The sequence below is a fragment of the Ochotona curzoniae genome, unplaced genomic scaffold, assembly GCF_017591425.1.
Source record: "Ochotona curzoniae isolate NIBS_2020 unplaced genomic scaffold, NIBS_Ocur_1.0 contig_3332, whole genome shotgun sequence".
In the NCBI taxonomy this organism is placed as follows: domain Eukaryota; kingdom Metazoa; phylum Chordata; class Mammalia; order Lagomorpha; family Ochotonidae; genus Ochotona; species Ochotona curzoniae.
The window spans coordinates 6,404,350-6,432,046 of NW_024465816.1; the positions used below are offsets into that span (position 1 = coordinate 6,404,350).

The 27,697-nt window shown below is 43.7% G+C and overlaps 1 protein-coding gene across 2 annotated transcripts; it reads left to right on the plus strand.

The window, feature by feature from the left end:
* The first annotated feature begins 16,285 nt into the window (after positions 1-16,285).
* On the plus strand, positions 16,286-27,018 carry RNF6 (ring finger protein 6). 2 transcript variants are annotated; one of them, XM_040979867.1, is made up of 4 exons: positions 16,286-16,558; positions 18,166-18,368; positions 19,951-20,055; positions 24,280-27,018. In XM_040979867.1, the coding sequence occupies exons 2-4, from the start codon at positions 18,176-18,178 to the stop codon at positions 26,031-26,033; spliced, it is 2,052 nt and encodes a 683-aa protein (XP_040835801.1). In that variant the 5' UTR covers positions 16,286-16,558; positions 18,166-18,175; the 3' UTR covers positions 26,034-27,018. The 2 variants fall into 2 exon arrangements, with proteins under 2 accessions (XP_040835801.1, XP_040835799.1); XM_040979865.1 differs by having other exon boundaries at positions 16,288-16,558; positions 24,271-27,018.
* The last annotated feature ends 679 nt before the right edge of the window (positions 27,019-27,697 follow it).

A 27,697-nucleotide genomic window follows, 5' to 3' on the forward strand; every position in this document is an offset into this window, starting at 1 on the left:
AGCAGGCAGAGATGGAAATTGTGTGGCAAGATTGTAGCAAAGAAGCACATGGGGACCAAATTATATAAGACCTTCTGGTTTACAGTAAGGAGCCCAGATTTTAAATGTAGGGAAATGGAAGTGCCCAAGTGGGATTTATCCTGCCTGCTATGTGAAGAATGAATTGTAAGGAACAATATTGAAAGAGAGGCAGAGTGACTCTTACGGTTTGTGGAACCACTGGATGCAAAGTAAAGACCAGGAGGGAATTAACGTGACTTGTGAGGATGTTGCTGCTTTCCAAATGAGGAATATTTGGAAAGAACAAGTATAGGAGAAAAGAGTTCCACTTTTTGACCCATAAAACATGAGATGAACACATCTACTCTCTAGATTAAGGTAAGGCCAGAGTTTAGAATGGAAATCTGCACTCAAGGGTGAATTAGATCACATGTAAAGTGTGTTACAGTAAGAAAAGAGCCAGTTATGGGGGCCTCCAACACGTAGGGGCTGAGGAGAAGAGAAGCAAGAAAGGGAGAATGGGGAGGAGGCCAGATTCCCCAGGGAAGTCAGGAATATCATTTCATAAAAGCCAAGGGAAGGAAAGAATGTGTTATGATGTTGAATTCTGCCAAGAAGTCAAATGAGATAAACACACCAATAGGTTGAACATCCCTAACCTGCAAATTTGAAAACTGAAATGTTTGAGATCCAGAACTTTTTTAGTCCTGACAGAATGCACAAGAAACTTTCCAATTTGGGATTTCACATGTTTGCACTAGAGATATTCCACAGGTGAAGTCTCTGCAAATATCCCAAAATCCCCTAAATTCCAAAATCTAGAACATTTTGATCCCAAGAAATTCAGGAAAGCAGAACACTCAACATGTACTGTTGAATATGTCACAATGTTTTCAATTTCTTTTGCAATGGTTTTTCCCTACTGGGCATTCCTAGACTCCTCCCTCCCAAATCATCTACCTTTATGCACACATACTGTGCGTCTGTTTGCAATGGAACTTTGCACGGATACAAATCACAAAAGTCTCAGGAGTTGTTTTGGAATCATAAGGGTAGTTATGGTGATGGAGCAGCGGCTCCAGCCTGGAGCAGATGTTGTGGTACAGCAAGTTAAGCTGCTGCCTGTGTTACTGGCATCCCATATTAGAGCACTAGTTTGGGTCCAGGTTTTGCTCTGCTGCTGGTCCAGCTTCCTGCTAATATCCCTAAGAAAGCAGCAGAAGATGGTCAGGTACTCATGCCTCTGCCACCCGTGTAGGGGAACTGGATGAAACTCCTAGCTCTTGGCTGCTTTTCAAATAAATATTAAAAAAAGAAAAAGACGAGGAGGATTGAAACAATTGAAGAATGTGTTCAAAATAAGGAAATAGGACTGACTGTAGATAAGTTAACACTATGATGTTTAAGAGACCAGCCTCTTTGGCCATGCAACGTGACTCTGACTTAAACCTGCTTTAGGTAACAAGGAGAACTACATTATTTACTCAGTTCTGCAAGTGGAATAAAAGTAGTAATTATCTCAAAAGGCTATTATGAGAGCTAAGGGAATTGATAATGCATGTGAAGATTTTAGAATTGTGCCTAGCCCATGTTAAGAGTACAGATGCTCTTCTCATTTGTAATACTAGCTGTGAAAGGGATGTGAAAGGTAGTGGTAGTACCTATGCATACAGTTCAGTATCAGGATAGGACTATCATTGGAGGTGAACTCAGGGTCAGAGACTAGAGGGGGCTGGTGCCATGGCATGTTAGGCTAAACCTCCTCCTGCAGTGCTAGATTCCTATACTGACACTGGTTTGGGGCCCTGGCTATTCTATTTTTAATCCAGTTCCCTGATAATGGCCTGGGAGAGCAGCAGCAGATGGCTCAGCGCCTTGAGCCCCTGCACCCATGTGAAAGACCTGGAAGAAGCTCCTGGATTCTGACTTCAGACTGTCCCAGCTCTGACCATTGCAGCCACTGGGGGAATGAAGCAGTAAATGGAAAGTCTTTCTGTCTCCCTTTCTCTGTAGAGCTCTGTCTTTCAAATAAAAATAAATTACTTCTTTAAAAATGAAACGCTAGAGATATTTTATTGCAAATGTGTATCCTCCAGTTGCAAAGTAGATATGGAGGATAACAGATCTCTATCTTTCAAGCAGCTGTAGGTCACACGGCCGCAGGGCTTAGAGGAAAGACCACATTCATACGCAAGGAGACACTTTTTGTCCAGGGTTAGCAGGTGGGCAGAATAGGATAACAATTATAATGTATCTATGCAGCATATAAAATAACAAAGTATTCTTTTTCTTTTTTAAAAAATATTTATTTTATTTTCATTACAACATCAGATATACAGAGAGGAGGAGAGACAGAGAGGAAGATCTTCCGTCTTATGGTTCACTCCCCAAGTGAGCACAATGGTTAGAGCTGAGCCAATCCGAAGCCAGGAGCAGGAACTTCTTCCATGTCTCCCACATGGGTGCAGGGTCCCAAGGCTTTGGGCCGTCCTCGACTGCTTTCCCAAGCCACAGGCAGGGAGCTGGATGGGAAGTGGGGCTGCCGGGATTAGAACTGGCACCCACATGGAATTCTGGTGCATGCAAATTGAGGACTTCAGCTGTTAGGCCATCACACTGGGCCCAATTTCTTTCATTTTTATTGGAAAGTCAGATATATAGAGGAGTAGGGACAGAGGAAGATCTTCTGTCAGGATCCTGAGACGTGAAAGGCAAGGACTTTAACCACTGGGCTACCGCGCTGGAACCAGGTTCCAACTTTCTTTGCACTGTGAGTATGGCCTCAATGACATGAAAGGTGAAAGCTCTAAGTTCTTTCTTTAAAGATGCATTTATTTTTATTGGAAAGCAAGATATACAGAAAGGAGAAGAAACGGAGGAAAATACTCTGTTCGCTGATTCACTCCCCACGTGGTCGCAATGGCTGGAGCTGAGTCCATCCGAAGCCAGGAGCCAGGTGCTTCTTCTAGGTCTACCATGTAGTCGCAGGGTCCCAAGGTTTTGGGCCATTCTCGACTGCCCTCCCAGGCCACAAGCAGGGAGCTGGATGGGAGACGGGGCTATGGGGACAGGAACCCACATCCATATGGGATCCTGGCACGTGCAAGGTAAGATCTTTAGCTGCTAGGCTACTGCGGTGGCCGGAAAACTTTAAGTTTTAATGAACCCTGGACTCTGGAACTTATGCATCGCTTCCACTACATCTTGTTGTTTAAAACAAATCACAAGACTAGTCCAAACTCAAAGGATTGGAAAATAGACACCACTCCTTGAGGGTAGGAAGTGTAAGACATTGTGGCCTTGTTTTTTAGTCTCCCCTTCCGTTTCTATGGGACACACAGAAATCTACAGATCTGGTGAAAATTGAAGCAGTTTCTTTTCAAATAGCTTTGCTTTCCTCTGTAAAGAGGAAGACACGCTCACCTGCTGTGAGAGAAAGGAATGGAAAGAGAGAGAGTGATGATTGCATGCCTGAAAAGATTGTAGGTTTCAAATAATCCTGGGGCAGAATTGGAGAGATAACTGGCAGGATGTAATTGTAGGACTTCCTGCCAATGGGTAAGGCATTTGCAGGTGCAGCCATGCATTTATGTCAATATCCATCTGCCCTGTTGTGTGATTTTCATCACCAGCACTCAGCAGCCCAGGTGGAGGCTGGGCAAAGACAGATGTTGGAGCTATTCAGGGTTGAAGCGTTGCCAGCAAGGTATGATGAAAAGAAAATGGAATGAGAAAGTTAGGATTATTGGAGGGAGAGTGGATAAAAATGACAGACCCCTACAGTAAGCTGGGGAAGTAGAAATAAAGACTATATCCAACTTTGATTGTGTACCACTAACTACTGATTCATTTCTTCCTTAATATCTATAGCCTGACATTTTAATGAAATATGTGCTAAGAAAAAGATAGTTGAAATATTAATGTAAACAATAGATTTTTAAGTAATTTACCCTTTTCTTAGTAAGAGATTCCCTTTAGTGCGACTATCAAGGTCATCCTGTCCTGAAAATCTCTCAGATTTATATTGTTGATTAGCTCTGTTCCCACAATCTATGATATTGAGGAAAGGTGAGCTTTTTTCTTTAAGGTTTTCTTGTTTGTTTATTTGCAAGGCAGATTATCAGAGAGAGAGAGAAAGCAACGTGAAGAGGAAGAGAAAGAGACCTTCCTTTCCGAAAGATGCAACAGCCAAAGTGAAACCAAGAATCAGGAATCCCATCCAGGTCTTCCACATGGTGCAGCACCCCAAGCACAGGGCCATCCTTTGCTGCTTTCCCAGCTGCATCAGCAAACAGCTGGATCAGAATGGAAGAGCCACAGGTCTCAAACCGGTATACTCCCATGTGGGATGTCACATCACAAGCAGGCTTGACCTCCTGCACCACAATGCCGGCCTTGAATGTTACTTTTTGTACTGAGATTCAGTACTATAACCTTGCCATTTTTCCTCTGAGTGGACACCTTTGTTATCTAACTGCATTTGCTTTGTATTTTTCAGTTCAGAGCACATTTTCCTGTACAAGAGTATGAAGGCCAGTTACAGGAACACTGGCCAGTTTCACGTTCAGTTTCTCATGCTTTGTGTATTTTCTCTGACTTCCTGTTCCAGCATGTTTTGCCTTCCACCTAGATGGACTATATTGCTAGGCCCAAGCCCCAGAAAAGCCACGTCTTTTCTGACTAGTTTCAGTACAAGCATGGATCCCTCTTGTGATCCATGGAGCTCCCTTTCTATCGCAGAAAAACAGTTTAGGTCACCTCGGCAACCAGCTGATACTTGATACCCGGGGCTATTTACTTCCATGTAACCCCACACCCAGAACCTCATGAACCCGCTCTCCCCTTAGCAGCCCTCCCTCTACTGCAGACCAAGGTCAGGTTCCATCAGATCTTGTCCTCCTTGCTTTGAAAGCCTACATCCTGTTTAATTATTAACGTGTTGTTTTATTTTCATCATTCATCTGCTCAGAAATATTCAATGACCCTTTGTGATCCTCCGTTGCCTGTCCTGCATGCTGTAGTTTACGTCTTGTATTTACTTTAGTCTGAAGTTTGAAAATACTTTGAGGCAGAATGCAATAGAAATGCTACAATTGGATTAAAATAATTAGTTCCACCTGACTAAGTTTTCTACACTCAGAGCTCTTCTGTACCTCCAATATAGTGTCCAACCAGTGTCACACAAATCAACACAACCATTCTTTTTCTTCCTATTTCTTAAATGTAAAAATATTTAATTGACAAATGTGTTCATGGTTTATAGGGATCACTTGACATATCTATACAGTGCGAAATGATTACTATGATCAATTTAATCAACACGGCTATTGCTGCCCAATACGGTACCACAGATCATCAGGGCTTGTTCACCCAATAGCTGAAAGTTTGCATCCTTGGATCAACACTGCACAAGTGGCCCTCTCTTCTAGTTAGAACACATGCTCTCCTTCCTTTCCTAAGCAGAAGTCGCAAATAAAGAAGATCCTGTGCTTCCTTTCCTCCCGCTGCCCTCTTTTGAACATCAGACCAAAATGAGGGGCCCATTTCCTCATGACTCAGTTAACGTAGCACCTGCTACGCTAGGATGGAAAGGGACTGCAACAGAGCGTTACTCCATCTGGACAACTTGCACCAGGGAAGCTGGAGAATATGGGGAGTAACCAAGAAGGTACTGGACCAAAGCTGACAGGACATAAAGTTGCATCAGGCAGAACTCATTGGTATAAGACCATGCTCCCATGATGCAGTATTTGATTCCCTAGAAAGCATCTTAAGGATACGTCTAATATGCTTCCAGATAACTTTTAGAATCTTGGCGGAAAAAAAGATGGTATGCATTAAATGAAATGCAGAGGACAGAATTGCTATGGAAAGCTGCAGAAGAATGGATTAAAAGACTCACACAAAGGAGCATGTGAGAGTAGTTCCACCGTGTAACACCAGGCAGTCCACCAATGGTTATGTACTTTCCTCAGAAGGTTCTAAGAAAAGCATGGCAATGAGAAAATCTTAGGTGAAAGGGGTACCTCCCACTAAGAAGACGTTTTCTGTCGTGGATGCTGAAAGTTAGAGATACTGTTGGAGAACTAGACTTCCAGGCAGCAAAAAGGATTAGAGTGGACCAAACAAGCAGAGACTAGGCAATGGCACTTAAACATCAAAAAATTTAATCATCCAAAAGAAAAAAAAAAAGCTATTACTATTATGGCCAGTCAAGTCAGAAGAACAGCTTAGGGGACCAACTTCTGGAAACCAATGGGGAGGACTAATAAAATACAGTGCTCTGAGAAAAGACAGATGGCAGCCATAAATAATAACTCTAGACATGTATAAATAGAAGAGAATTCATAATAAATTACGGGTTAGCAGAAAGCTGAGGTTAGGCACTCTGAGGGAAAGACATGCTCTCTTGTCCAGTTTTCAGACCTGAGTCATTCCCCAGCATCTCATGCATTTCTAGCATGAAGAACTGAATGAGAACTAAGCAGTTGTGGGTATTCTGGAACTACAGGTCCATCTGAGGCAGATCCACTGATTACATGAATTCAACCAGTGGTCAGCTTCCTGGAGAACAGAAATAGTGAGTCACCCTAGGGATCCCAATGTAAGGAACAATGTTCTGAGGGTGCTGCTTGGTTGGCCTTGATAGTTCTGAGACATTTTTGGCATCGTTGCATCAGGATTGAGAAAATCTTTCTAGGTTCTATTGGTTGACCAGGTCTACTTGAGCATATCCACAGACCCAGCCATTTGCTGCAAAGTCTAGTCAGGAGAGCTATTTAAGCTGTTTTGCATTCCATCTTTTGATGAGGTGCTCTCAACATCCTCTGCTAGCTTAGACGAGCTGGTTGTTGTGTGCTGCATCTGCATCTTGGTAATTTTTCTATTGCATGGCCATCAGCAACTGTAAATTCCCTGTCCCAGTACATGTACTCCAAGGTTGGACCACATATCTTGTGATTTTTCCCTGAAGCTGGGACTTGAGTCTAGCTGTCTAGTTAGGGAGTCCTGCAAGAAACCTCACCTGAGAAGTTCTCAAATTTGACTGTGTGCGTCAGCTAGCGCAGGGTCAGGTTCATCCAGCACCTGCATCAAAAAATACACATACCGGTGGACACAGCTCTCAGTCAATTCCATCCCTAGTTCCACTCATGCAAATCAACTGGTGCTGTGACCTGGCCCAGCCCAGCCTGCCACAGGATGCCGAGGCAATGTTAATCATTCTACTCCTCATCATAATATAGTCCAAAGGCACTTGAGCAGCCTGGACATCCAGTACAGCATTGCATTGCTCTTCCATATTGGTGACACCAAGGAAACTAAGTCTTGGGAACAAGAAATGGCAAGTACTCTGCATATGCTGTTAAGTTTAAATTTCCAGAAAGTAGGAGATAAAACTTATGAAGGTGTCTGATATGTTCATGATATTTTTAAAGTTCCAATGATCTTGTGAGTGCTGAAACATTCCCTTCTAAAGTACAAGACAATTTCTTGTATCATTCATTCCTACCACTTAAGATAAAAAAAAAAATGAGGGGCCCAGCGCGGTGGCACAGTGGTTAAGGTCCTCGCCTTGCACGCCCGGGATCCCATATGGACGCCGGTTCTAATCCTGGCAGCCCTGCTTCCCATCCATCTCCCTGCCTGTGGCCCGGGAAAGCAGTCGACAGCCCAAAGCTTTGGGACCCTGCACCTGCGTGGGAGACCCGGAAGAGGTCCTGGCTTCGGATCGGCATAGCATCGGCTGTTGCGCTCACTTGGGGAGTGAATCATCGGACGGAAGATCTTCCTCTCTGTCTCTCCTCTCTGTATATCCTCCTTTCCAATAAAAATAAAATAAATCTTTAAAAAAAAATGAGAATTCTGGATAAGCCTCTTGGAATCGGAGGCAGCATATTCAGTGTACTTGGCAATACATGTATCAGATGGCTTGGAAAGCTGCTGGCTTTTACTGAAACCTGGGGAAATAAAGGGCTCTGTAGTCAGTACATCCTGTGATACAAGCAGCCCTGCCTCTTGGGCTATGTGAGTCAGCAGATCTTGTGATACTAGAGAAAGATGCCATGTCGTGCTTCTGGCAAGCCCCAATAGGCAAGTTGCAGCGTAAGCCCCAGGGTTCTGGAGCAAGGCCATGCCATCTGCTGAAGGGAATGTTACAGCATTTGAAAAAGAGCTCCTGTCATGATACTCAGCCCTATTAGAAACCGATTAGCAAGTCATATCTCATAGCCACCAAGTGACCATCAGTTGGATTTACTGTGTCATAAGATTAGGCAGGTGCAGAAACAGTGCATTGTTAGGAATCAGGTGTGCCAGAGGTTAGACTCCAGCAGAGAACACAGGAGGGCTGAACAAACAGGTGGCTGAGACTCTCATGCTCCCCACCCCCACTGTTGTCCCAATGCAGCTCCATCAGACCGCAGGGACATTCCCCATTATTGGGTCACTTTGTCATTACTGTGAACTGAAAATATCTGTAGCTGCACCTTTACCCCCATTTCAGGGTCAGTGGTGATGAAAGTGATCGGGGAAAGGAACTTTTCCTAGCAACCAGAGCTTCAGGGAACCATTCAGTCAGATTTTGAAGACAGAATTGGCTATGGTTGAAGGTATATTCATGGGCAGTGGCAAATATTAACCTTTTTTGCAGGACTGGTGAAAGAAACAGGGAAGAGCTGAGACAAATGGCAGGTGGATAGACCTCTGGAGGAAGAGCACACAGTGGACAGATCATCAGAGTTTCCAGCACAGAAGAGGCACGAACCAACCAAGTAGACAGGTCAGTGCACATCAGGCTGCTTCTGTCTGTGGCCAGCCCCTTTCTTCCACGACGGTCTCACCATGGGTAGCTGTGTTGGTAAAAACTGAGGTTCGGGCCTGACTCCTTGAACTCCGTGCAAGGCTGATCGATGTAGCTGCTGCTGCTGCTGACGGTCAGCAGCAGAGACTAACACCGAGCTTTAGGTAAAATAGTCACTGAGTTGCACTGGGCCCTTTTCAACCTGAAAAGATTTGTTTGACTTAGTTATTTCAAGAATGACAGACAGAGAGGGAGAGAATAACTTTACACCTTCAAGTTCATTCCTCAAACTCCCATAACAGCTGAGTTTAGGGCCCAAACGAAGCCAGAAGCGAGGAATTCAATCTGTGTCTTCCAGTTACATGGTAGAGACCCAAATCCTTGGACCATTATCTATGACCTCTCAGGAACATGAGCAAGAACCTGGATTGGAAGGACAGTCTCATGACTGCTTTTCATTTGTGTTCTGAGCTTGCCTTCCTGATTCACGTATCTTAGCCATCACCAATAGACAAGCACTCAGAGAATAACTGATATTCTGACACAGCATTTTGCATGACACGGTTTCAGACCAAGGAAAGGTGTGGGGGTGGTGCCTGTCTAGAAGACCCTTGCTCACACTAAGTACCACGCCATTTACAAACTATCAAATTCAAGGAGTGGAGCAATGACTTATTCAAAGCACAGTTGAGGCTTTACGTTGGAAATAACACCATATTCTTAAACCAGTGGTTGTTACATAACATTATAGGAGTTTATATGAGGAAAATGAGACTGAAGTTGAATTCATTTTAATGTAAAACATTGAATTCATGCACAGCTTTTCCAGAACACATTTTCATGAACTTGTTGAAATACTTTTTATGGTACCAAATCCAATAGATAGGCTACATGGATCTAAAGGTAAGGCAGAATAAGTGAGCTACGCACTGCCACTCCCAATGTTACATCTGAAGAGTCTGCTTCATGGCCCTGCAGCTGCAGCTGTACTAGGTAGGCTACGGGTTCTGCTACTGAGAGGTGGAATACTTCCATCAGAGGACATAGTAAGAGTTCCCTAAACTTCAAGAAAGCCATGCTCTTTGGGTGCTGTGGGCTTCTAATGCCAGATCAGCACGCAACCATCAGAAGGAGGCGGACACTGCTGATACAGAAGAGGCCAGAGAGGACCACACTGGTTCCTCAGGGGACTCACTAGGGGAATTTCTTGGTATTTTCAAGCCCAGCTGTAATCGCAAATGAGCAAATACTGCAACCACAAACTGATAAAGGCATGGTAAGTTGTCTGAAACATCTCACAAATGCATGCCTGGTTCAATCTATCAATCAAACTGCCTGCACCAGCAGGGGTGCTTAGCTGGGGTAGAGGGGGAAACCAAAGGCGGGTGGGTGAGGGAGATAATGAGCATCAACTATGGCTTTGGAATCAGCTGCCAAAGCAGAGCATACAGTTAGTTCCATTGTTCTCCTCTTCTAAAAATTTCTCCAAATTGTGATTAGTAAGAATTTAGGACACAATAACATATTATATGTCATATTAAGGACTACAGATAGGAGCTACTAAGCTCCAAATATAAAGGAAAAAAATGAGGAAACAGAATGTTAATTATGCAATTTGACCAGTTTATGCTGTATACATCTGTTGCTTGCACTGCCCTCCATAAAAAGGTATCATATGTCCAAAATTTTAAGACTCATTTTATTAGAAAGGTAGAGTTAGAGAGTGACACCCCAAAAGAGAGGACAGAAAGGACAGGAGAGAGAGGAGAGAGAGAGAGAGGAGAGAGACCTCCATCCAGGTCTTGCACACTGGCAGTAGGGCCACACGCACCTGGGTCATCTTCTGGTACTTTCCTGGATGCATCAACAGGGAGCTGGAGGTGGAGTAAACAGTACTTGAACCAATGCACATATTGGATGACGGCATTGCAGAAGTGGCGTAACCCACCGTGTCACAACTCTGGCCCTAATTTTTAAGGAAGGGGGAGAAAAGAATCGTGTGTACATTACGCAGAGTAAACAACGTGAGAATCAAGAGATCCAAGCAATATGAAGAATAGACTCTTTGGAGTCTAGGCCTGCCAGCAGGCCCTGACGTCACCCAGGGTGAGGCCACAGTGTTCTTAGGCTGCAAGAACCTCCAGGGACAGAGTGGTGAGAAATGTCTGTTTATTCAGCCCAAGTTCCAGGTTTAGAAAGATTTAAGAAAAGGGAGGGTTTCCAAGTAGTCCCTTCACCCAGTGATGACACTGTGATTGGATAAAAGGCACGTCTAATTCTGTTGACCTACCAATTGTGTCTGAGGTCACGGACTATGTACAGGGTTGGAAGTTACATCTTGGGCCAGAACATATAAGCTCACCACCACATAGCAGGCAGAGACCCGGGGGCAATTTCCCACAGTAGACTCTGACGTATGGTTTTTGTGTCTGCCTCAATCCACTTTTTAAGTATGCATGCGTATATTCCCGCTACCTTTCTTTCTAGAGAAAGTCCCTTATTTAAAATAGGAACCATCTCATCCACAAAGTTCTACTACCTCCCTGCCCAGCAGATTTTGCTTTATGATGGAGGGACACTGAGTACACAAACTCACGTTGGCCAACCCTTGGTGGTGACTTTCATCAGATCAGTAGAGGCTCATCCTTGTTATGCTGTTTTCCTGGTCAATCCCGCTTCCTCATGCTTTTTTCCCCCAGAGAGCATTTCCTTAATACATCACTGGAAAAAAAGAAGACTTGCATTTTTGTTAAGACAACCTGACCCCATTCAGTCTGTGGCCTAATTAAGACCTCGATTATCAGAAATGTTGAGGGTGGATTTTATACATAGAAAAGGAGTACACAGAAGTTTTCCTGATGAATGTATGGAGACATGCTACAACATAACGACCCTCGAAAACAATGTGCGAAGTGAAAGAAGGCAGACATAAAAAGACCACAGAGTAAAATTCCACTGGTTGGAAATGTTCAGAATAGGCAATTTCATAGCTACAGAAAATAAATCGGTGGTTTTTAGGGGTTGGGTGTGGGGTGGGGGGGAAGGAATGGGAATGGCTGCTAATGGATGCAGGATTTCTTTTTGGAGTGATGACAATGTTCAAAAGTAAGTTCGTGGTAAAGTATACAATTTTGTGATTACACTAAAAGCCACTGGATTGTTTTCCTTTAAAAAGTAAAGTTTGTGGAATCTAAACTATATCTCAACACGGCTTTGAGAAAGGATATGAAGAAATAGAATATATTTTAAAAACTTTTGCTTTAAATATCAATAGCCCAATTATTACATATAGAATTTTTAAATGCACACTGAATGTAGTAAATTTTCAGTCTTGGAATTAGCTTTTTTTTTTTTTTTTTTTTTTAAGGCCTATTTCTTTAATCTGAAAGGCAGATTCTAACAGAGAGAGAAGTCAGAGGTTGTCCATCTGCTGGTTCACACCCTCACATGGCCACAACAACCAGAGCTGAGCTGGTCTGAAGCCAGGAGCCAGAAGCTTCTTCCCAGCCTCCCTTGTGGGTTCAGGAGCCAAAGGCCTCAGGTTATCCTCTGCTGCTTTATCAGGCCATAAGCAGAGTGCTGGATTGGAAGCGAAGCAGCTGGGACATGAACCAGTGCCCAGATGGGATGCTGGCACTTGTAGGTTAAGAATTAGCTTCTTGGGCCTGGTGTGATGGTGCAGTGGTTAAGGTCCTCGACTTGCATGCCCAGGATCCCATATGGGCACTGGCTCTAATCCTGGCAGCCCCACTTCCCATCCAGCTCCCTGCTTGTGGCCCGGGAAAGCAGTCGAGGACAGCCCAAAGCTTTGGGACCCTGTACCCACATGGGAGACCCGGAAGAGGCTCCTGGCTTTGGATTGGCTCAGCTCCAGCCATTGCGGCCACCTGGGGAGTGAATCATCAGAGGGAAGATCTTCCTCTCTGTCTCTCCTCTCTGTATATCCTCCTTTCCAATAAAAATAAAATAAATCTTTAAAAAAAAATTAGCTGGGCCCGGCGCGGTGGCGCAAGTGGTTAAAGGTCCTCACCTTGCACGCCCGGGATCCCATATGGGCGCCGGTTCTAATCCCGGCAGCCCCGCTTCCCTTCCAGCTCCCTGCCTGTGGCCTGGGAAGGCAGTCGAGGACGGCCCAAAGCTTTGGGAACCTGCGCCCGCGTGGGAGACCCGCAAGAGGCTCCTGGCTTCGGATCGGCATAGTATCGGCCTGTTGCGCTCACTTGGGGAGTGAATCATCGGATGGAAGATCTTCCTCTCTGTCTCTCCTCTCTGTATATCCGCCTTTCCAATGAAAAAATAATAAAAATAAATCTTTAAGAAAAAAAAAAAAAAGAAAAGGAAGTAGTATTGCATATTAAAAAAAAAAAAAATTAGCTTGTTATGCTACGGCTGGCCCCAGAATTAGCTTTTTGCTAATATTAAATTTTATCAGATGCTTACCTACTTGATGTATCAATTTTAAACCTTTTAAACGGTATTTTTAAATGTAATCTTTTATCTCTTTCGCCAGTGCTTCAGTTGTTGAATTCAGGTTCTTCCTGGATCCTTATACTATTTTAATATTAGTGAAAATCTCATGAACCTAAATTTTTCTCAGATGTCTTGATGCTATCCATAAGTTCAGTAATAGCCCAACTTAAGATCAGAAGTTTAAATTGCTTAATTTTGCATTTGAAATTATAAATAAGGCTGTCATTCTCAGCATACACTACTCTTAAAGATGACAAATTCAACCACCAAATACACAGAGAATCATTTTAATGTTGAGGCTTCAACTGTTTCACATCTTTTTCTTTTCGTTCAATTGTAAAATGTCCTGGAATCAAAAGACGCATGATTATGCACACTAAAAAAAAAAATCCAGTAAATCAAGATTAATTTGACCAGAGATTTTTGCCTGATGTATAAAACATAAAACCATCGCTCACTTCCAAATCACTGTATCTAATTCCCTCTTAGAATCACTTGGTCTTTGATTACAAGACTGAAACAAGATGTTAGACTCAGGTTACATACACTCACAAAAGCTTTCCCACTTGGTAAATACTTGATTCAATTTTTACACTATTTAAGTCTTAAGATTTGTGTCTTTCCACTTTATTGTATTCTCTGAACCTCACTCATGTATGTAAATAATTTCTACTTGAATTTTTTGGATACTTCACATATGGCTTTGTCTGAGTTGTGCCTACACTATCTGAGGTCATCATAAAAACATTCACTAACCTTGTGTACAAAATGATGCCTTTCTCCTCTAAGAATTTTCTCCCCAGGACCAGTGCTAAATTCAGGGATGATTATGAATAAAGACATTTGTCTGCACTTAGGGAATTCAGAGTCTAGTTGGGGAAGACCTGTAACAGAATGGAAAATCCTTAAGTGCTTGCTTCATGGGAAATGAGCGCAGTGATCTCTCAGGAGGACGGCGCCGCGTGTGACTCACGGCTGTTACCACCCACCGTCTCACACGCAGTCACGTTCGGTGTGGGCTAAACCCAGTGGCTGCTCCCTTTACCATCCACAAGGAAGGCTGAGAACCGGCAAGCTCCGAGCCCTACCTCTCACTGTGACCTCGAAATTGCACAGCTACAAACATTGAAAATTGCTTACTTTTTTTTTTTTTTTACACCTTCCCAATGACAAAGCAGTTCAAAAAGCCAACATTTCTCTCTTTGGAAGCCACCAAAAGCCACATCAGCCTAGTTTTATGTGTGTGTATTGTACTGGAAGGTGAGGTAAGAGTCTGTTAAAGAGACCTTCTGGGCTCCATGCAATGGCTCAATTGGCTAATCCTCCACCTGTAAGTGCCAGGATCCCATTTGGTCCCTGGTTTGTGTCCCAGCTGCTCCACTTCCCTTCCACCTCCCAGCTTGTGGCCTAGCAAAGCAGTGAAAGATGGTCCAAAGCCTTGGGACCCTGCACCTGCGCGGGAGACCTGGAAGAAGCTCCTGGTTTTAGATCAGGTCAGCTCAGTTCCTCCTGGTGTGGCCATTTGGGAAGTGAACCAGTCAATGAAAGATCTTTCTCTCCCATTCTCTCTTCAAATCTAACTAACTTCCTCTATCCAGAAGCAGAGAAACAGATATTTCTCTCTCTCTCGTTATTTGTGTCAGAAAGGCAGATTTGAAGAGAGAATCGGAGAGAAAGATCTTTCATTCACTAGGGCTTGCTTAGGAGTTGTCATATCTTAAGCTGGGAGTGCCCACGCAGCAGTCTGCAGGGCACAGACTTTGGAAGGCCCTGCAAGGCTGCTTTATTTACACACACACTTGCATTTCAGTATGTATATTAACACAAGAATGCTGGTTTTTAAACACCGCCTCTTCCCTACTCCTCTGTTGGCTCGGCGTCCAGCAGAACGGTGGGAATACAGTAACTTCTCCAAAACTGGAGCATAAGTGAAAGAACGAAGGCAGGCAGGCAGTCAGGCGACCAGCAATGTGAAGCACTATCCAGTGCTAACGTCACCTGGATGGTGGGGATTGTCAGGAAAAGGGCCAATCCAGGATGGCCAGCAGGCTAAGATCCTAACCAATGGTGAGGTGGGTTTGGTAAGCCTGGCATCTCAGAAACAAAACCCTAAGGAAGGCAATGTGGACGTGGGAAAGGCACACATTACACGCACTTCCTAACGCATTGCAGCTCCTGGCAGGCTAGTACCTTGCACAGAGATCAACATGGTGGGGTCGCCTCAGGAGGCGACTTCCAAAGCACAGAGGGGAGGCTCCGTTTGCCAAGGCGGACTGCAGGCTGAGCGCTGGCGACGACGCAGCCGGTTGCAGCGCGGGGCGCCCGGGTCTGCACACTCCAGGACGAGGCTCTGTGACGGCGGCGCCCAGAGGACGGAACGCCGAACGCGCGGCGCCGGCCTCCCGCCGGACTCACTTTGCAGCCGCACCCACGAGCTCCCGGCCGGCGGAGGAGCGCGCCCGGCCCGGTTCCTGGCGGCGGAGGCAGCCTGCCAGCGGAGAGAGAAGGGCTGCCACCTGCCGTACCGCCTGCACGGCCTCCTTGCCCGCGGGACCGGCCACAGGCCTCTCCGGGCCCCTTTCCCGGCCTCCCTCCGGCCCCCCGAGGGACAGCGAGGACGGCGGCGGGCCGCAGCCGGCCCCCCGGGAGCAGGGCGGACGAGGTGGGCACGGGGCCCGGCTCCGAGTCCCACTGCTACCACTTCCTGGAGACGCGGGGGGAAGCCGGCCGCGCAGGGAGGCAGCCCCGCCCCTCTGGTCTCTGATTGGTCAGCCGCTCCCCGAAGGCGCTCCGCCGGCTGCTGATTGGCTCAGGCGCGCTGTCTGTCACCTGCGGCCGTGCGGGGACTCTGGGTCGCTCAGGGAAGCGTTAGTGGAGGCTCGGTGGGCCTCTCGAGAGGTTGGTGGGGGGTTGTCTGGACCCCGGCTGTGTCTGCGGTGGTGAGCTCAGCTTTTTCCGTCACGTCGGGCGGATGGAGGGCAGAGGGTGGCGAACGAACGGAGGCTTACAAGTGAACTCGGGGACACTTCACCCTGGCCAGAGTGGGAGAGGGGGCTGGGCTGGAGGCCCGAGGTGTGCGGGCAGGGGGTCTCGTCCGAATTGGCTGGGGGTCTCCGGGGTCGAGGTGTGCGGGCCGCAGGCGTTGCTGGCCTCCAGAGAGAGAGCACTGACTCAATCATTGAACTCTTGTCTTTTCTTGCTTCAGATGGGCAGCTCTCAGAAAAGGCACACGCAAAGGACGGATGGATCGCAGTGCATTTATTAAGAGCATGTTGGGAGAAAGCTAAGGTATTCACGGGTGGTCTCACTGCGGTTAGTTGCACCAGAACAGGCTCAGGTGGAGACTCAAATTTGGAAGACATTTGTGGATTGTTTATATATATTCCACTTTTGGATGTGTAGACTTCTGAAACCAGGGTATTTCTTTACCTGCCCAGTACACTCTTGGCCAGTAACTACGGTCCTGATTATTCTGGGAATGGAATGTAATCATGAGTTTTTAATAACGGTGGTTAGAATTGTGAGTGGATTTTTCTTCCAAAAAGGCATACCGACGGTTGAATAATAAGCCTCGAGTTTGTAACATTTGCTGTTAGAATACAGGTGAAATTTGCGTGCTATTAAGGTGATTTAGACTGGCGGGCTGGTTCACTTGAGATTGGAAGCAGCTTGCTTTGGAAACACCTGGTGTCTTGTAAGAGTTGCAGCAGTTGCTTCGCTGGCAGCCTAAGCCCTGGGGCCTGCCTGCAGCCCGTACTAAGTCAGGTATCATGACATCCCAGACATTGTTAAAAATACCCAAATTAATTCTTAACCATAGAACTGGGTTCTCAGCCCAACCCTGATAAATTCTCAGCAACAATTAGGGCAAGTAAGATCTGGGCATTTGCGGTTTAAAAGATGTGTTAGGCCAGTTTGAACACTGAGGTGTCAATGACTTCCCCTGTAGAGGTGTTTGAGAAATTGTAGCATATTTATGAGACCATGGATTCCTTGATTTTCCTTCTAGTTCAGAAGTAAGCTCTCGGAGAATGACATTTACATATAATCCCAAAGTAGTGTTTGCTCCAGCGGTATCCGGAAGTTGCCGTGGCTCTCCCACCCCGCTCATGCGCAGGGTCGGCCTGGGGCGGACAGACAGCAAACGCCCTGCTGTGCTTGCTCTGTGCGCAGACGAGCCCCGGGCACTGCTTCCTGTTAGGCTCACGAGAGGTCAACTCCAAGTTTGTTTAGTAGTGATAGTTGGCTGAATTATTCTCAGAGTGCTTGGGGATGTTGGCAGAGATAGGTGAGTCTCATTTGGAGGAGGAATACCTTCTAGAAATAATTGCAGGCCATGCCTTCTGAATATTCCTTTGTTAAAGAACATGCATAATTCATTCCTAAAATTTTTACATTGATGTGAAGTATAAAGGTATTTGAAACATGAGTGAGGACTTTTAGGTCAACTTTACCACTAAAGGTAGTGAAAAAAATATGTATTATCGGGGGAGAAAAGGGGAATTGTGTGTGTGTGGGGGGATACCTCTACCTATAAAATATGTCGTGGAAAATAATATAAATTTTAAAAATTCCAAAAGCTAAGTAAATAAAATAATATTTGACCACAGAAGTTATAATCACTATGGCATTCAGGTTTGAGAAATGTGTGGTGACCCCAAGTCCAGTTTAATGTAAATAACAGCTTTAGGTTAAAAAAAAAAAAGGTCCAATTGTATTTTATCTCCTAGAAGATGTTTTTCATCTTCTATGTGAGCTCCTCACTGCAAGGCTTGGCAAAGTGAAGCATTTGAGCAAGAAACAAAATGTAAAAAAAATGACCTACAGATTACAAATGTGAAGCTGTATGCATTCCGTGACTAACAGCATGAGTCCTTGTGGATGTTGCTTGGCAGGCAGTTCAGGATGAATCAGTCTGGATCTGGACCCGATGGTGGAGGGGAAGAAGTGTCATCGCGAGACCATCATCATCGTGAGAATGAGACAGGGTGGCAGCAGGAGCGTCTCCACAGAGAAGAAGCCTACTACCAATTTATTAATGAACTCAGTGATGAAGATTATCGGCTAATGAGAGATCATAATCTTTTAGGCACCCCTGGTAAGAGAAGAGTGAAATAACAGGCTTTCGTTCGTTCGTTCTTTTTTTTTTTTTTTTTCCATCATGACAAAGAGGGATTTCAAAATAGAGTCTTTTCTTCCCTCCTTTTTCCCTTTCCCGAATACAGCGTCCTGCTTTTCCTTAGTTGATTACCAACTTTTTAGGGCTGTGGTACGACAGGTTAAGCTGCTGCCTGAGACACCAGATCTGAGAACAGAATATTGGTTGGAGTCCCAGCTGCTCTGCTTCCCATTCAACTCCCTGCTAATGCAGGGAAGGCAGCTAACATGGGCCAGTGCGTGGACCCGTGCCACCCATGCGGAAGGCCTGGCTGGAGTTCTGCGCAGCCTGGCCCACAGTCATCAACTTAATGTAACCAAACAGAATGTTGTGTTTTAAAAGTAGGTGAGAATATTGGACATATTGTGTGTTATACCAATGCCAAAATAATTGGGGAATGAGTGTAGTAGTGTTAATTACTTACATATAAGGTCTGTTTCTCTGAATATTTGGACAAATAAAATGTGGAAAGAGTTACATTTTAATTCAGGGTGTTATAATTTATTTATTCAGCAGAGTTAATAATCTCCCCCAACTCCAATGTACATTATACATTTTTCAGAATCATTTTATAGATAGTCTAATTGAAGTTCCTGCACAATGGCTCAGTGGCTAAATCCTCACTTGCATGCACTGGGATCACATAAGGATGCCGGGAAGCTGCTCCACTTCCCATCCAGCTCCCTGCTTGTGGCCTGGGAAAGCAGTCGAGGATGGCCCAAATCCTTGGGACCCTGCACCCACATGGGAGACCTGGAAGAGGCTCCTGGCTCCTAGCTTCGGATTGGCTCAGCTCTGGCCATTGTAGCCCCTTTGGGAATGAATCATCGGATAAAAGATTTTCTCTCTCCTCCTCTCTGTAGATCTGCCTTACCAATTAAATAAATCTTTAAAAAGAAAACGAGGAAAATCAAATGATCGAATTGAAATTTAAATGTTTATATATTGTATATTATGACAGTCTAATGAAGTATTGAAGTAAAACTTTAAACATTTGTTTTCTCTAGAAATATTCTTATGTGTTTGAAAGATTTCTTTCTTTGAACAGCAGAGTCAGTGTGAGCACAGCTGTCTTGTGTCTCCCTCTCCATGTGCAACAGCAGCCTGCTCTGCGTCAGGCCAGAGTCAGCCTGCCGCTCGGCAACAGGAGCCTGAGCGTTCGGGCAGCCCAGTGCTCAGCAGGAAGCTGGAATGGAACTGAAGCAGCTGAGACTCGAACCAGTGTCCATGTGGGATGCTGGCATTACACGTGGCAGAACACCCTTATTTTCTTTTTAATTATGTCAGAAATTCGCAGAATGATAGCTTGTATGTTTGGCGGTTACTCAAATTAAACCTTAATAAATTCTGATAAGCTAAACTGATACATGTTTGAGTCAGTTGAATACTTTTAACTGTTTCTAATTTATAGACTATCTGAAAACAACAAGATATTGTCTTATACAGATTAAAAGTTGGTCTTAATCCTTCGTGAGATTTCATGAGTGTTGATAAAATCCTTAGCAATTTTTCGTTGTTTTAGGAGAAATAACATCAGAAGAGCTGCGGCAGCGGTTAGATGGGGTCAAGGAACGCCTGGCCTCCCAGCCTGACCCGAGAACTGCGACCAGTAGCAGCGATAACGCAGGTACTGGGGCACTTGGTCCATAGAAGCGCGGCCTGCGCCATGAACATGCTGGATTGTTTACACTGTGTTGAAGCTTTCAGGTTTTAATGTATTCAGGTAATATTTATGTGAGCTTTACATTTAAAGTGGTATACTTAGTGCAGAATGGCGTAACTAGTAAAATGTCTTAAATTCTTGCGTTCAGGGAGCTTATATACGTGAAATAGTGTATGATTAAGTCAATTATAGTTCTTTCAGTCTTAGAGTATACTCCATTTTAAAAGTATGTAAATGAGTTTAGATTCTTAAAATTTGTAACAGTACAGAAAGAGGCAGAAGGCTTCTTTCTAATGGTTTCCTAGATTTGTCATTCTATTAAGCAAACGCTAGGTTATAAAAAGTTTTTTTTTTTTTTTAAGATTTTTAATTTATTTGAAAGGAAGAGTTGCAAAGACAGACAGAGTCCTTTCATCACTGGTTCACTTCTCAGATGGCTGTGATGACCAGGGCTGGGCCAAGCTGAAGCCAGAAAACAGGAGCTGCTTCTGGTCTCCCATTTGTGCACAGGGACCCATGCACTTGGCCCTTTTCTCCACTGCTTTCCCAGGAGGGGAGCTGCACGGGCTGCTGGCACTGTAAATGGTAGATTAAACCACAGTGCCACAGTGGTTTTTATGAAAAACAAAACCTTTGTTTAAAAAATGTTAGAATAAGAAACCTTCAAACTAAATAAAAGTAGATAAAGTTAAAAGTAAAAGCCACTGTCATAGTTCATGTACCTCTTAACAATTCCACTTCCTTCACCATGGGTATTCATTACTGATAGTGTGACCTATGTCAGAATCATTGTATTAGATGCAGTGAAGTCTGTGTAAAGCCTCACAATGTAGTGGTTCAATATATACTGTTTATTTCTCTCTCATTTAACAATCCAGGGAATAAACTGTCCCGCAGATCCTCTTGGGCCCTAACTAGGGCTGCCCAGCACAGGAGCTGCTTGCCACATGCGGCTATTGAAGTGAATGAAAAGCAAGTAAAACTAGTTTCTCAGTGCTAGCTCCATTCAGGTGCTCTGTAGTTACAAGTGAATAGTGACCATTGGACGGCACAAATGCACAACATCTCCATTATTGCAGTCAGTTTTATAACTGCTCTTCCCGGGTATTGCTTGCATGGTCAGCTAAGTCAGAATCACTGGGTCTTGATTCGAGCTCTCAGGAAGGAAGTTCAAGCTCTAACCTGACCGTAACAGGAATCTCTCACTCTTAGTCGATTGATGATGACTTACTCCAAAAATCTTACCTCACTGGTGAGCTGGCCTCATGCCTGTTGACCGCACTTTGACAAAGGATAGAGCAGAGTAGATATGAACAAAGTCTCTCTCACACACACCATCATCATCATCATCACTATATTCAAAGAAGAAGTAGCATTTTCAATAATGAAATGTTTAATTGCCTTTAACCATGTATTTTTCCAAACTAAATTAGAAATTGAACTGTAAACCATTTTCTCTGTTGGATATGTGAGTTGTACTGTATCAGTGTAACGGATAATTCTGGGCTTGCATATATTGTAATAGAAAAAGTACTTATAACATGTAAAGGAGATTATATTTAGAATATCTTGGCAGCAGCAGCTAATTAAAGCAGCTTTAATTTCAATGTGTAAAAAATTTTTTGAGAGGATGCAGTAATTTAAAAAACTCATTTAATAACTTTTGAACTAGAACAAACTTCAAAGAAAAAGTCTAATGAGCATCAGACTGCTTCTGTAGCACTTTGTACTTTATATAACCCACTGTTTACAAGTGGAAAAGTTAAGCTTCGTACAGTGGCAGTATCATAGTCCAAGATGTTTGACCAGGAGCCATTTATTTCTAAATTGATCACTCAGCAATGCAGCAGTGTTAATCGGGAGTCTGGTTTATGCTGGATATTGTTACGGTGACTGGATACATAACAGTGATTAAAACAAGTGTCCTAAATGGCTGCAAAAAGTGCTTTATTATGCATAACAGCTAACGTTGGTATGGTTCCTCCTATGGCAAATATCATGTTGGTTATTTTGTAAACCTGTCTAACCTCATGGTAACCCTATGAGATTGATTCTGTTATTTCCAATTTCAACATGAGAATCTAGCCATAGAGAACTTGAATAGCTTCTAGTCTGAGGTTCACTGAAGCACATGTGGGTTTTAGCATTAAGAAAGCTGGATTTCTTAAGATGTATATTTTTGGGGCTCCATGCAGTAGCTAAAGGATGTTAGATGGCTAAAGTCCTCTCCTAGCATGCACTGCGATCCCATATAGGTGCTGGTTAAGGCCTGGCTGCTCTACTTCCCCTCCAGCTCCCTGTTTGTGGCCAGAGAAAGCAGTGAGGCCAACCTAAAGCCTTGGGACCTTGCTCCTGCATGGGAGACCCGGAAGAGGCTCCTGTCTCTGGATAGGCTCAGACTCAGTTGTTGTGGCTGGTGTGAACCAGCAGATAGAAATTTAGAGTTTTGGTATAGGATTTATTTCTTTACTTACTTTCACATTTTGCCATTAATGAACAGACAGAAAGCAAGAATAAAATTTCACTCCAGCTTTCTCATAGGATATTCCAGTATTTATGATGGCACACATAATATTTTAATTTTGTGGTATGCTTACAGTGCATGCTTTTAGAAGGTTCAGGGTTTTTTTTTTTATCTTTTTTAAAGATTTATTTATTTATTGGAAAGTCAGGTATACAAAGAAGAGAGACAGAGAGGAAGATCTTCCGTCCGATGATTCACTCCCCAAGTGACCACAACGGCCGATATGAAGCCAGATATCCAGGAACTTCTTCTGGGTCTCCCACATGTGGATGCAGGGTCCCAAAGCTTTGGGCCATCCTCAACTGCTTTCCCAGGCCACAAACAGGGAGCTAGATGGGAAGTGGAGCTGCTGGGATTAGAACCGGCACCCATATGGGATCCCGGCATGTTCAAGGCGAGGAGTTTAGCTGCTAGGCCAGGGCGCTGTGCCCGAGGGTTCAGGTTTTGTAAGCAGCTTTGTGTTGGAGCAGGTTAAGCCACCACCTACAGTGCTGATGTTCTGTGTTGGAGTGCTAGTCTGCTTCCTGTCCAGCTTCCTGCTGATGTGCCTGGGCAGGCAGTGAAAGATGGGGCGCATACTTGGTCCCCTGCCACACGTTAGGGGGACCAGGAGAGAGTTCCTGATTCCTGCTTTTCCTGGCCTAGCCCTGGCTATTGAGATATTTGGGTCGTGATATAGTAGATGAAAGATTTCTCCTGGTCTCTCTTTGTGTCAGTGTGTGTGTATGTGTGCACTTTGCTTTCTGTCTCTGTGCCTTTTCAATAAAAAATTTTTTGTTATATTTTTATTTTGAATTTTTGAATTTTGTGGTAAAATTTCATAGAGACTGGGATTCCCCCTCAAACTCCCATCCCCTGACAGATTTTCCCCATGTTGCTTCAGTAGTATAGTCCTTCATAAGAAGTCATAATTTCCAGGGATGCTGAGACACAGTGTCTTAAGGTAAGGGCTGGGACAGGTGAGGGGCTATGCCAAACTGAGTCAGACAAAAAAAATTAACAAAGAAATTTTTTTTAAAGTCATAATTCCATCAGTCTTTTATGTAAGTGTACCCCAACATTGCTGGTACAGACAATGTCAGTCCAGCATCCCATTGTCTACACATTTTCAGCAGTTTCGTTGGAAGTCAGTCTTTTGCTTGGAATCATTAAAAAATTGTTTTAAAGAAAGTTCAGGTTTTGACACTTTTCATTCAGTAATTACACAAATGTCTTTTAGTACAAATTTTTGTTTTCTTACAAGTGTTTGATAGGGCCCGGCGGCGTGGCCTAGCAGCTAAAGTCCTCGCCTTGAACGCGCTGAGATCCCATTTGGGCACTGGTTCTAATCCCGGCAGCTCCACTTCCCATCCAGCTCCCTGCTTTTTGGCCTGGGAAAGCAGTTGAGGACGGCCCAAAGCTTTGAGACCCTGCACCCATGTGGGAGACCTGGAGGAAGTTCCTGGCTCCTGGCTTTGGATTGGCATAGCATCAGCCGTTGCGCTCACTTGGGGAGTGAATCATTGGATGGAAGATCTTCCTCTCTATCTCTCCTCTCTGTATATCTGACTTTGTAATAAAAATAAATAAATCCTAAAAAAAAAAAAAAAACAAGTGTTTGATAAAGACATAAAGACAGAGTTTAGGAATTGATCTCAAACTGATCTGCTTTTCAGACCCTGCAGTCCCTGGAGAAAGTTCAAATGAAGAGTCTCTGCTTGAATGGCTGAACACCTTTCGTCGCACGGGAAATACAACTCGAAGTGGACAAAATGGGAACCAAACTTGGAGAGCTGTGAGTCGAACAAACCCAAACAGTGGAGAGTTTCGGTTTAGTCTGGAAATCCACATAAATCATGAAAATAGAGGACTTGAAATTGATGGCGAAGATTACATGCACATTCCACTTTCAGATACTAATAGAGATCACACTGGAAATAGACAACAGAGATCAACCAGTCCCGTGGCTAGGCGGACAAGAAGCCAGACCTCAGTGAGTTTTAATGGTGGTAGTTCTAACTCTGTGAGGACTAGGCGTGGTTCAAGGGGACAGAATTCAGGTGAAGGGTCATTCTCAGCATTGGGAAGGTTGAGAAATGGAATTAGGGGAACAGTTGGCACTCCCAGAACAAATGCTTCACGCCCCAATTTCAATAGTGCACATCAGTCAGGTGGCAGTGAACTCAGGCAAAGGGAGGGGCAGCGATTTGGGGCAGCACATGTTTGGGAAAATGGAGCTAGAACTAACGTTACAGTGAGGAATACAAACCAAAGGTTAGAGCCAATAAGGTTACGATCTACTTCCGGTAGTCGAAGCCGTTCACCAATCCAGAGACAGAGTGGCTCTGTTTCTCACGATTCCCCGAGGGAAGGTAGACCTTTGCAGCAAAGCCCCAGAAGGTCTGTTAGGAGAGGAAGAGGTGTGACGCGTGTCTTTGTAGAGCAAGACAGAGGACGCAGAGCTACTGCCTATACCCCATTCTCTAATTCAAGACTCGTGTCAAGGATAACAGTAGAAGAAGGAGAAGAATCCAGCAGATCCTCCACTGCTGTACGACGGCATCCAACAATAACCCTGGACCTTCAAGTGAGAAGGATTCGTCCTGGGGAGAATAGAGATCGAGATAGTATCGCAAACAGAACTCGGTCTAGAGTAGGGCTAGCAGAAAATACAGTCACTATTGAAAGCAACAGCGGAGGCTTTCGCCGCACTATTTCTCGTTTAGAGCGGTCAGGTATTCGAACCTATGTTAGTACTATAACAGTTCCTCTCCGTAGAATTTCTGAGAATGAACTTGTTGAGCCATCATCCACAGCCCTGAGGTCAATCTTAAGGCAGATCATGACAGGCTTTGGGGAACTGAGCTCTCTAATGGAGGCTGAATCTGAGTCAGAGATTCAAAGACATGACCAGCGTTTGCCAGAGATGCATTCAGACCTGAGTACCGTAGCTACAGCTCCTGACAACAGCCAGCACAGTGGAGGTTCCTCTCAAGACGTGAGGGTCCAAGATGACAGCATTGAAATGGATGCTGAAAATGAGGGCACCCAGCCTCATGCTCGCAACCGTGACAGACGAGCTGGGAGGCAGTTTCGCAGTTCAAACAATTTAGTTGAAACTGGGACACTCCCCATCCTTCGCCTCGCTCACTTCTTCTTACTGAATGAAGGGGATGATGATGAGCACATCCGTGGCTTAACCAAAGAGCAGATTGACAATCTTTCCACTAGGAACTATGAGCATGACAGTCTTGATGGTGAGCTAGGTAAAATCTGCAGTGTGTGTATCAGTGACTACGTAACTGGAAACAAGCTCAGGCAGTTACCGTGCATGCATGAATTTCACATTCATTGTATTGACCGGTGGCTCTCAGAGAATTGCACTTGTCCGATCTGTCGGCAGCCTGTTTTAGGGTCCAGCCTAGCAAACGATGGGTGAAGTGATGGGGTCTTGTCAGATGATTGTATTTTAATACAGTTGACTATTCAGGCATTCTTTTTTTGTGATGAGCTAATAACCAGGATGAAGAGTAACAGATTATAGTTTGAACTATTTTTTGTGTGCTTTTTTAACTTGTTAAAAAGAGGAAATTTGTATAAAATTTAAAATGCAAATGTTATAAATTACCCAAAAGTACAGAATATAATTAATATTGCTATAACCAAATAACGTTTAAGATATCTTTTATTTTGGTAATTTTGTCATGCTATGCACTTTTGTATTCGCACAGTTCAGTAGGTTAAACATTGCTGTTCTTTTTCTTAATATTACAGCTAGTTTTCCTTGGATTTTCAACTTTTGTTGGCATAGCACATTTTCAACTTTTGTTGGCATATTGTTTGGCCGAATGTTTGCCAAATACATTTAAGTTACTTGAAACAGTTTAATCATACTGCGTGTGTATAGTTACATGATTTAAGGTTAAAATATTCAGCCTAAAAACTTCAAGTTTGATTCATGTTTAAGCTTTTGGGACAGTATGCATTCAGCACAATGTTTAGTTCTGACAAGATCATCTCGAAGTGGACTAAGACATAATTTTAAAACAATTTACTGAAGCATTTCTGACAATCTGTTACATTAGATAACAAGCAATATTTAACACTGAACAAGTATTTCTTTATTCAGAAATGGAATGTGGGAAATTTAGAACACATAGGTTATTTAATTTCAGTCTTTCTGTGACTTCTTTTGAATGTACAAATAATTATTTGTACTATTAAGTGAGGTATTTAATATGCATGGTTTCTCATATTTAATTTTGAAATCTAAAAAAATGTCTATAAGGAATCAGATGCATAGACATGTTAAATTTACCTGGAAGCCAGAAAACTCCAAATAAAATATCTTTAAGAAAATGTAAGCTTTATAAACACAAAATATGCGTTGATGATCTCTTTCTACCAATAAATATTAAACCAAAGGTTGCACGTGAACTATTTTTTTCCTATTGCTCATTGTGGTTTATTCATCTCAAAGTAGTTAATTCACTTATTGAGGTTTCCTCAGATGAAAGACAAAAATCTTGGTCTTCACCAAAAAAGATGTATTTATTCTTATAGATTAAAAATTATTGAAAAAGTTAATTGTTGTTCTTTTATGTTTGATGTTGAAATGTATGTCATGGTGTTCTTGGGTAAAATCATAAGAACAAAATGATAAGCATCTGAGAGATTTGAAGATCTCTCCACATTGAATTTTTCTCTTTGATTGGTTATGATTATCTTCATTAGGGTGGGTGCGTGCTCAGGACTGCGAGAGGGTACATTGAACATCTGGGGGCATTGTGAAAGTTGTGACTGTGGAGTAAATTCATGGAGATCAGTTACGAGATATTAGATTGATTTGGGTCTGATTTAAAGACTTTACATATCACCTAAGAAGTTTTTATTTTACTTTCTAAATGTAGATGAGAATAATTTTTAATAGCTAATGATAATTAGGCTGCTGTTCAAATTTCAGGCATACTGGTCTAGTACAGTGTGCAGAGCACAATGGAATGGAGAGTGAGACGAAGCAAGGAACCCAGAAAGCAGCTATTGTGATAAACGTTATCTTTTTTGTTGTTCGTGGTCAGCACCATCGTTGATAGCTGTTCTCTA